Below are 11,574 nucleotides of genomic sequence, written 5' to 3' on the forward strand. Positions count from 1 at the left end.
ACCCAGAGTCACACAGCTAGCATGTGTCTGTGGTTAGATTTGAACTCAGGTCTTCCTCACTCCAGGCCCAGCACTCTATCCACTGTGACACCTTACTACTTTTCAATAGGATTGACAAGATAAATTAAAAGGCAAAGAGTTTAACTACTAAGCTTAACTACTCTTTGTCTCTCCATATCTTGGTAGTAATTTTTTTCAGCGCAACAATGATATTCTGGTTTCTTAGAGTATATATTATAGGGTTAAGCATAGAAATCAAAATTGTGTAGAAGGGAAAGAAAAAAGTTATCATTTGTTGAGTGGCTAGACTTAGGCTGTAAATATGTAATAATTATAGAACCAAAGAATAAGGCAAAAACCATGACATGAGAAGAACAAGTAAAGAAGACTTTGTACGGTCCTGTGCTTGATGGGAACTTTAGGATGTAACCATGACAAACTGCATACTGTCAGCATAGCGAGCGACCTCATTGACAAGGTACCCCACAGGCTACCCTCAGTAATGGGAGAACATCACAGAAGACATGATTGCATTTGTTGAAACCACAGAATGGTAAAGAGAAAATTGTGCATCTCTGTGCTGTCTGTGATGGGATCCCAATGGTCTAGGAGGCAGCCACTAGTTTGACACGTACTTTATGGTTCATGATTACAGGCTAATGGAGAGGCTTACACATGACCTCATAACAGTCATATGCCATCACACTGTGGAGTAAGCATTCAGGGGCTCCCAGTATGAGGAGAAATCCAAGTTGCATAGCACAGGACAAAAAAGATATATTTCTATTCATGGTCCAAATATTTATTGGCATTCTGGGTAGAGCGACTGATGTGTAACATATTTCCAAGAAAAAAAAATGTTTCCAAGAAAAAAAAAAATACATGGGGGTTTAGAGAGCTGGATCCACTTTGGTTATGACAATGATGAGGCCATTTCCTATCAGAATACACAAGTAGATGACCAAAAATATGCCAAACAGAAACCCTTGGAGTTTGGGATGGTCAGAAAATCCAAGGAGAATGAATTCCACAATAATAGTGAGATTTTCTACTGTCATTTTTTTCCTGTATACTCTATCTGTGGAAATTGTGAACTAAGGATGGGGAAGCCACTTCTCCTCTCTGGTACTCAATTTTCTTTACTGTGGAGTATAAGATTTGGAAGAGATTTTTTTTTAATTTTAATTATTGCTATACCTTTTTAAGTCACTTCTTCCATTTTGATGCAATATTTATTTAATGTCTCTTTCAATTCAACACAAATTAAAGTTCCTATGCCAAATCAAACATTACTGCCAATTTAAAAAATTTACATTCTATCAACAATTTTATCTCAAATGTATGAATCCATGAATATGCAATATTTGGACAGAATTTGGAAATAAGGTTTTTTCCAGTTTAAAATTAATGTTAAATATAAAAAAAATTGTTACCACATGATACAATTTTGCTTTATAATACCAAATTCTCATGGTATTTCAAATTAATAAGTCTCTTAGGAAAAAATTAAACTGAGACTGAAAGATAGTAAATGAATCTTAGTCTTATTAACTAAAATGTAATATCTCTCAGGATCTATTCCAACAAAATGGAGGTTTTTGAGAATATGGTCTGGTTATGGAAGAAAAAAGCAAAGAAATAAAACTGCTTTTCTCAATCATGTCAGACCTTAAATGTTATCCACTTCTGTTATGGTGAAAATTTCCTTATGACTTTCTGTCAATCTGACTTTCAGCTCATCCAAATTTCATAAAATTTTTAATACAATTTAGATGTATTTGCATTGCTCAACATCTTTGTCTGCCCTGCCATATATGTGTGTACCTTGCCCATAACAGAGGATGAATAAGCATTTCTTTGTAATAATTAGTTGAATTAAGTTGACTCAATGGCATATTTTGAACACTTATGGGCACCTTTTCTTCTTAAATCAAAATACCTCTTTGATTAACCAGTGCTTGAAAGTCTACCATTAGTTATTCATTAGTGGATAATTAATGTTATTCTTTTAAAACATTTTAGAGATGGTAACACATTAAGGAATAGTCAGTGATATTTCTTTTATTTTTTCAGATCATTTCTAGTGTCAGATAGCCATGAGAGAATGGGGCATACAAGTATGTCAATTATCATAGAGAATAAAGGTAGGTGGTGCAGTGGATAAAGTGTGTGGAATCAAGCAGACTCATCCTCCTGAGTACAAATCTGGTCTCAGACAATTAATGTCCACGTGACCCTAGGCAAATCAGTTAACCCTACTTCCCTCAGTTTCCTCATGTGTAAAATGAGCTGGAGAAGGAAATAACAAACCTGTCCAACGTGTTTGCCAAGGGAACCCCAAATAAGGTCATAAAGAATAGGGAATGATTGAAAAAAATGACTGAATGACAACAAAACAAGAAAAGATAACAGAGAAGGTTAGAACTGGGAGAAGAGGCCAGATTTTAGGGAATCTCTCCCAAGGGAGGTACTGGAGAGTAAACTAGGCAATGTGTTGCTGATGAAGTTCTATATTCAGAATCACAGGCCCTGGAATGAGTTTCTGATTTAGCAAATGACTATCTATGTGTCCTTAAGAAATTTGTTCTTCTTTTGAAATGAGAAGGTTGGACAGAATGACAAAAAAGGTTTATGCCATCTCTCAATATGTTTTGTTTTTATGAATAACAACACGATAGTAAGTCTTTTGTTGTTGCTCATTGTTTCAGTCGTGTCTGACTCTTTGTGACCCCATTTTGGGGTGAGTGGTTTGCTGTTTCCTTCTCCTGCTCATTTTACAGATGAGGCAACTGAGGCAAGCATCATTAAGTGACTTGCCCAGGGTCATATAGTTAGTATTTTAGGCCAGATTTGAACCTAGGCCTTCCTGACTCATGCCACAGAGCCATACCCACTCCACAATCTAGTTACTTCATTAAGTCTTTGGGGTATAGGAATGGTATGAAAGGAGATGATGAAAGGAATGAAATGTAAAGGAAGCAGAAATAATTGTGTCTAAAATCTAGATTTCTAAAAGTCTACCTTTGTTCCCAAGAATCTGTTTCCATTCAGGACTGTCTACTCCATGATTCTAGAATTTCCACCCTCTTTGGAGTCATTGCTCATGCTTTCCCTCCCCCTCCCCAAAATCTTACACTTCTTTGACTCTTGCAAGACACATTGCAGGGCCATTTTTTGGTGGGAGTATTAAATAACCAGTTCCAATCAAGCTGTGAAATTATGTCCAAAACAATTACCAAGCCTAGGCTTTAGTTTCTACAGAAGTAAAATGATTATAATAATATCACCCAAAGGGATTATAAGAATCACATAAGATCTGGGTCCATTGCAAGCTTATAGTAAACAGCCAGATTATGTGACAGCCAAAATAAATTTTATATCATTTTAGACTGCTTTCATGCAATTGTAGCTTCTAGGGAGGAAAAGTACCAGTATACTTTTTACTCATCAAATCACATCTCAAATATTGCAATCCTATCTGGGAATGAAATTTTAAGAAAGACATCCGTAAATGGCAGATAACCAAGAAAATAAAGAGGAGGGGGAAAATGCCTTGAATTCATATAATCTGAGGACTGAAGGATCCAGGTGTCATTTTGTTTTGAGAAAGGAAGATTCGGAATGAGGTGCTAAGATCATTCTGTTCAAGTATTTGAAGGTCGATATGTGGAGCAGAGATTAGCCTTTTCTCTTGGACCCCAGAGAGAAGAACTAGGGATAAGAAAAATGGGTACATATTACTAAATAAATAAATGTAGGTTGAATAACTGGAAAATAAAATAAATTTAAAGAAAAAAATCATACTACTTTTCAAGAATTGAAGCTTAGCAAAGATGGAATTGGAAGCCTGAAAAAGTGATAGGTTCCCAGTCCTTGAAAATCTTCAAGTAGAAACAGAATGACCACTTTGGGGGCACTATGATATGAGAATTTCATTCATGAATTACTTGACTAGATAATCACTGAGGAACCTACCAGTTTAAATTTTACACAAACCTCTTTGCAAACCTCAAAGCAGTATATAAATGTTAGCTAAAGCAAAGAAATGAACATAATTAGGCTTCTGGAATTTCAGACTACAGCTTTATCACAAATAAGGGGTGAGCATCCTAGATAACTTTAATAACATGGATATACCTTATATTCTTCCTCTATAGACTATGAACAACAATGTTTGCTCTGATTACTTCCCATTAAATGAAACATTACATATAGAAGCTCTGTGGAAAATGTTAAAAATGAAAATTATTATAATGATAATACAAAACTTGTGTATCTTTCTTACAGCACAGTATAAAATTTAAAGCATTATATGTGTTTAATTTAAAAAAAAACCTCAAGTAATACCAATCTCAACCTCAAATAATGTCTTCCTCTTTTCTGACCTATAAGTTTCAGCTTTCTTATCTGTAAAAGAAGGCCTAAGACTATATGTTTCTAAATTCCTTTAAATGCTGTTTGTAAAGTCCTTAAAATGCTCAACATCCTATTATTATGAAAATACATTTTAACTAAATTGGAGTTAAGTGAGAACTCTTCAAAGAAGTTCTTGAGTTCTTTTAGAGAGTAAAATTTCCTGCCAATAAGTAAATGAGAAGAGGGTCCCCCTGTCCTCCAACTAATCAGGGATTTGGTAAATCACCATGACATTCAAGTATTTGTCACCATCACGAGTGAATTAAATCTATACAAGCAAGTTACCAGACAATAAATAAAAGATAATCAGATCATGATTTTCATAACAACTGGAGATTTTAAAAAATTGTTTTGTTTATTTTTGCCATCCTGATGGGCAGAAGCATTCCCAATGATCTCCCGACCAATCTTCCCCTCAGGAATGTCTTGAAATTCTAAATGGTAAGGATAACTGCAAAAACAAAGAGAAGTAGACTGGTAGGTAAAAAATTAAATCCATAATAAAATCTATGAATAAAGTTCTAGCTTTTTTGTTTTTTATGACCTTCTGTTTAAATATATTTAAATTTTTTTTTTACTGTTCATATATAAACTTTTTTGGACCTTCACCACCATTCCTCTCACTTCTATGAAATCTCTGATGAACATCTTTTATGATCAACACAAAAAGCCAATAGGAACTGAGATGTCTATCTAGGCATTAATCCAATTTGAGGAAATACTATAGAATTAATAATTATAAGATGTTTCCAACTCTATTCCCCACCTTGGTTTGAGTCATTGCATAATTCAAAGAGAAGACAAATGTGTTTTCTCTTTTCGAGTAATTGTTTGGCAAATTAGTCACATGTTTACACAAAAGACTAAAGGTGGAGCAGAGGCTTCCTACCTTAGGTCCCAAATGTCACTAAATAAAAATGACTTTCCTCCACTGGATTCCAGTGAAGAACACTTAATCTTTCTTTTGTCAGGTAAGTTTAAGAATTTTTAAGAGATGAGATAGCAAGAAAATGGTATTAAAAGACAATTATAAAAAGGGACACACAAGTGTGAATTCTAGAGGTTTGTGAATAATGTTTTCTTCCTAGAGCTTTATAATTGTGATTGAGAGAAACTGATGATGAAGAATAGAGATTGTGTTTCTACCTAAAGAATGAGAATTTAGCTGCTCTGAATGAAGAATGAATATAATTTCTTCATCTTTAGTATGATCTCATGAAACTATTGTAATTTAAGAAATGTTAACTTTTTAAAACTGGTTTTACATATATACCCTGGCTACTTCCAAAACATTTTGAGAAAATATGTTATAATGTATCCCACCTTCAAACAAACCTTTTATATATCGCATATTTTGTTCATATAGAAGATAAGAATAGTTTGCTTCTGTTCCATATTCATCTATTCTCTCTAAACCATTCACATCTCCAGTTTTAGTCCTAGCAGTCACACACACACACACACACACACACACACACACACACCTTCCTTAAAATCTGTACTGTTTTCTCTTATGCTTTCCTCTGTATCCTAGCCCAAAATAATCTGTCTCTAAACATAAACAGACCCAAATATAAACACTAGGACTCAATGACCACGTTTTCTTCCATTCTGAGGGATATGCTTTTTCTCATATATTCCATAGGTTTCCTTTGCTTGATTGTTAATGGTCCACCCAGGTATATGCCCTCATATCCCCACCTGTCGGAATTGAGACACATTAGGATTAGAACCACAAACCCTGAAGAACTAACGAAAATATAGAAAAAGCACTCATGAATTGCTAGAGAAGCTGAAATATGAATTGCCTTCTAGAATTATCTGGAAACATTAGAGAAAATGGAGAATTAAGGACGAACAAATTGACATCATAATTCCTGAAGTGGCCACTATGAAATTTGTTGATGTGACCTGTGTGTCGTTGTAGAAAGAACTTTTAGTGAGAAAACTCCTCTTACTATGTCAGATTAGATTCTCACAATTTATTGTCTTACAGAGATGCTACAGATTTCTCAGTAGTAGGGGACAAGCTCAGGATAATATAGACAGTATATCCCAAAGGTAGGACCTGATCCCAGATTTATTTAACTATGAGACCAGTGCCATATCCATTAAGAAATCAAGGTTTCTTGTCAAACACATAACAGGCATTTTAGAAATATTTGTTAAATGGATTGAATAACAACAGGTATCTCAATAAAATGTGTACCAAACTTAGCATGAGTGATTTCATTACTTTTCCCCCACTTTTATTTTGTACAGTTGAAGAATCTGAGGCTCATAAGAGTTCCTCAAATTGTCCATTTTCACAGAATCGATGTGTTGCAGAAAGAGAACTTCCTGACTGAGACCAGTTCTCTACTCAATATAAAACATGTTCACTTACTATATGCATAGTACAAATTTAAGAAGTCTTTATAAAATTGAACTGCTATTAACTGAGATTTATTCAACACTTGCACAAAGCTGAACATGAATAACCACTTTTAAGACTGACAAAAACCTATTTTGGAAGAGTTTACCTGCATTTGCTCTACCCAAGTTCTCTGCACTTGTTACATTATTATTTTGGAGACACAAGTGTCTTCCCCAGGTTGCTTAGGATATAAAGCCTAACTACCCAGTCTCCTTCATACATTCATGTTCATTCAGCTGCACAGTCCTATTTATTACATCTTTGATGTGTCTTTCCTCTACACTCATTTCTCTTCTCTGAAACTGCAATCACTTTTGTACAAGTGGTCCTGTGTGCCTTTGTCTTGGATTCTGCCAACTTGCTTTCTACTTGCTCAATTTGCCTCAAGGAACCAGGCAATCCAGCCCATCTTGCGATAGGTTGTCAAGTTGTTCCTCCTAAAGAGAATCCCTTATCACGGCACCTTCTACCCTCCCCCAATAACCTAGAGTTTCTTCTTAAAGTCCTTAATAACCTCCCTCATGTCTACCTTTCAAGCCTTCTCATACCTCATTTCCATTTAGTTGCTCAAAGGTAGCTGGGTAACATAGAATATTGAATGCTGGACTTTGAATTAGGAAGACCTGAGTTCAACTTTAACCTCATGCACTTAAGAGTTGTCTAACCTTGGGCAAATCACATAATTTTGCCTTCCCCGGTTACTTCATATATAAAACTGGGATAATAATAACATATATCTCCCAGCATGATGAGGATGAAATAAGCAATCTGCAAACCTTAAAATATTACCTAGATGCTATTGTTGTTGTTGTATTCTATGGTCCGATGTCAAAGGGCCGTGTGCTCTTACTCAAAGAAGACATTCTATCCCCAGAAAATGGGCAATGTCATTAGCACCTTCCTATGCTGGGAATACTCTGCCACTTCCTGTCTACCTCCTGAACTCCCAGGCTTCCTTCAAATCTCTGTTAAAACCCTACATTCTCCAAAGAAGCCTCTGCAAATTCTCTTTAATGTGTGTTCCTTCCTTCTCTTAATTATCTTCAATTTCACACACACACCTACATACAGACATGCACAAACACACACATATATTTGTGATATTTATCTATTATTTTAGATAATAGAGATATTTGAAGGTAGTAATATATCTTATATAGTATTATATCATCAAAATAAGCAATATATACTATAACATCTATAAAATGAAAGTTCAATAATATCATATAGGAAATATGATAACACATATCATTGGGCATACAAAGTAAAACACAAAACCATCCATGTTCCAGGAACTCAAATTCTACTGGGTAAGATAGTCAGATACTATATGTGTGCATTTATATATATACACATACATACATACATATATATGACTATATGTATACACATATTGAAAAAAATACCTATGTGTACATAGTTATATAATCAGTATGTGTAGATAATCAGTAGTGTTTGTAGATTTGACTAAGGTTAACAGCTAAGACTCTGAGGAAGCTTGTCATCTCAGATATTCTTTAATCCATATACAGCACCTTATCCAACATGTGAGATTTAAATTGACTTAATCTCTTTATTTTGGAGATAGAATCATCAGATCATCTGACTAAAATAGCAAAAATATTGAACCATATCAATATTTTAGATTGGAGACTTCAGAACATGTAATCTTTTTTCTTCAATGGATTATTATAATTATCATTCATCATCACTATTACTATTGCTATTGAAATGACATTGCAGATGTATCCCAGATTTATTTCCAAAAGACCTTGGTTTAAGATGTGCTTAAAATACTACCTTCGTATCTGAGGGAAATCATTCAACCTCCATAAGCTTCACTTTCCTAAGCTATTAAAAAAATGTTCTTTGAAGTACACAACTCATGAGGTTGTTATAAATGAAAGCATATTTTAAAAGCTTAAAGCACTACTCAACTGGAAATTTTCAATATGTCTTCTGTTCTTCCTCCTTTTTTTGAGAATCCTTGTCTGGTGAAGGGAAAATTTGATATCTTTATTTGTTATTCAGTAGCTAATGGCCCAGAACTTTCTTTCTCCATATTGCAGATGAGAAGAACTCTGAAAGCTCTATGCACATCAACTTTACAGAAGACTGAACACCCAGTTCTTCTATTTTGCTGGATTTTTTTTTTCAAAACAACAGAGAGGAGAACAAAGCAGGGATGATGGAGAGGAATTACTCCATCCCAACTGAGTTCATCCTCTTGGGAATCAACAGTTCTCCTGAGCTAAAAGTGCTCCTTTTTGTTCTCTTTCTCATCATTTATCTGGTTATTCTTATAGCAAACCTTGGGATGATCATATTAATCAGGATAGACCCCCAACTCCATTTGCCCATGTACTTCTTCCTTAGCCACATGTCCTTCTGTGATCTCTGCTACTCCACAGCCATTGGCCCCAAGATGCTGGTGGACTTCTATGCAAAAGACAAATCTATTTCATTTACTGGCTGTGCTCTGCAATTCTATTTCTTCTGTTCCTTTGCAGATTCTGAGTGCCTACTATTAGCAGTAATGGCCTTTGATCGCTACATGGCAATAAGTAACCCTCTGCTTTATACAATAAATATGTCTCACCGGGTTTGCTACTTATTGATGGCGGGCGTCTACACAGTGGGGCTGATGGATGCTCTGCTCCATACTACTTTAACCTTCACATTGAGTTTCTGCAGATCTAATAAGATTAATCATTTCTTCTGTGATATGCCTCCTCTTTTATCAATCTCTTGTTCTGATATCCATGTCAATGAGTTGGTGCTTTTCACTGTCTTTGGTTTCATTGAAATGGTAACCATTTCAGCAGTCCTCATTTCTTACTGTTACATAATCTTGTCTGTGTTGAAGATCCACTCAACTGATGGCAGATACAAAGCTTTTTCTACTTGCATCTCCCACTTAACCACTGTTGCTATCTTCCAGGGTACTCTCCTTTTTATGTACTTCAGACCAAGTTCTGCCTATTCACTAGACCAAGACAAAATGACCTCCTTGTTTTATACTCTTGTCATACCCATGTTAAACCCCTTGATTTACAGTTTGAGAAACAAAGATGTGAAGGAGGCACTGGGAAAGCTGAGAAACAAAATATATATTTAACTTGTAAATGTCTACTTCATTGTCTTGGAGACCATGAGGAGAGACTGACATTCTGAGGGTCCAATGAAATCAGCAAAAGCCCCTTCAAATTTTGCATAATGTACACATGATCACAGAATTTCAGAGAGTCAAAATAACCTCAGAGTTGACTTATTCCAATATCTGCCTGAACAGGAATCCTGTTTACAATAATTCTGTCAATGGCCTATATATTCACATATTTCTTAAAGAGTGAATTTTCGAAAGGGAATCTATCTGTAAAAAGATAATGAATAAAATCAAGAGTTAGGGAAGCCAAATAATAATTCCTAGATTGCATTTTTTCCTCTGTGACTAATCTATGTGATAGTGACCATGTTGCTTTAGCCCATATTTTGTATAATGACACATCAATCTGTGGAAGATAATGTTAGAGAAGATAGAATGCTGGATGGTAGAAATAAGATGACATGGATTCAAAGGTCATCACTGACATTAGCTATATGACTAAAGAAATGATATTTCACCTTTCTAAGTCTCAGTTTCCTAAGCTACAAAATCAGCACAATTATGTTTATGTTATTCATATCATAGGGTTATTGTTTAGACCAGATTTCATTTGTGTAAGAAGATCCAGTTAAGCAATTATTATTCCCTTTGTCAATTCAGATAAGAAGCCTTACTCACCTAGGGTATGATAGTCATTTATATTTCAAAGATGGAATTGAATTCATCTAGATGAATTAGAGATCAATTCCTTAAGCAATTTTCAATTAGTTGTGATTCTTGGATTCCAAAATGTTTATATTTTGTCAACATTAATACTCCATATAGATGCTCAGTTAAATCATCTATTAGAGATTAAATTGGACCGTTTGTAATATATTGTCTTTAGTAAGTGTAAACCAGAACTAGAGTGTGGGAAATAATATTATTCTTATGATATCTAGTCATCTAAAACATTTCCTTCCTTTGAGTTTCTAAATCAAATACACTTAGGTAACAGATACACATTTTTTTTAATTTATTTGTAGCATTCAACCCTTTTCATCATCTCTCTTTTTTAGTATCAATGGTTAAGAATTCTTACATTAGACTAATATGTGTGTTCCTCACTTATAATGAAGAATATTCAAATTGGTTATTATGTAAAACAAGATTTTTCCTGAGAGTAAAAATTAGTTATATTGTATTTCTTTCTCTCTTTTTATTTCTTTCTTTCCTTCTTTCTTTCTTCCTTCCTTCCTTCCTTCCTTCCTTCCTTCCTTCCTTCCTTCCTTTCGCTTTTTTGGAGGGGGTAAGGCAGGGCAATTGGGGTTAAGTGATTTGACCAAGGCCACACAGCTAGTAAGTGTTAAGTGTCTGAAGCTGGATTTGAACTCAGGTCCTCCTGACTCCAGGGCTGGTGCTCTATTCACTGAACTACCTAGCCAACCCTATATTGGATTTCTGAAGAAAATGAAGCATGATCCAAGTTTTTGCACTCAGGTTAAAAAAAAGTATAGGATTGAGCTTCTACGTGAGAGAAGAGAGAGAGAAAGAAAGAGACACACACACATACAGAGTGAGGGGGGGGAGAGAGAGAGACAGAGAGAGACAGAGAGACAGAGAGAGAGACAGAGAGAGAGAGAGAGAGAGAGAGAGA

General features: G+C 34.9%; 1 protein-coding gene across 1 annotated transcript; it reads left to right on the forward strand.

The window, feature by feature from the left end:
- Positions 1-9,017: 9,017 nt before the first annotated feature.
- On the forward strand, positions 9,018-9,950 carry LOC138163545 (olfactory receptor 5W2-like). Its single transcript, XM_069090995.1, has one exon. The coding sequence runs from the start codon at positions 9,018-9,020 to the stop codon at positions 9,948-9,950; it is 933 nt and encodes a 310-aa protein (XP_068947096.1).
- Positions 9,951-11,574: the final 1,624 nt, after the last annotated feature.

The sequence above is a fragment of the Petaurus breviceps genome, unplaced genomic scaffold (assembly GCF_028583685.1).
Source record: "Petaurus breviceps papuanus isolate PSGF00001 unplaced genomic scaffold, PetGlider_PUasm1.0 188, whole genome shotgun sequence".
Taxonomy (NCBI): Eukaryota; Metazoa; Chordata; class Mammalia; order Diprotodontia; family Petauridae; genus Petaurus; species Petaurus breviceps.

Excerpts from the sequence above, each read along its gene's own strand:
- LOC138163545 (XM_069090995.1), top strand. The coding sequence starts at position 9,018 with ATGATGGAGAGGAATTACTCCATCCCAACTGAGTTCATCCTCTTGGGA.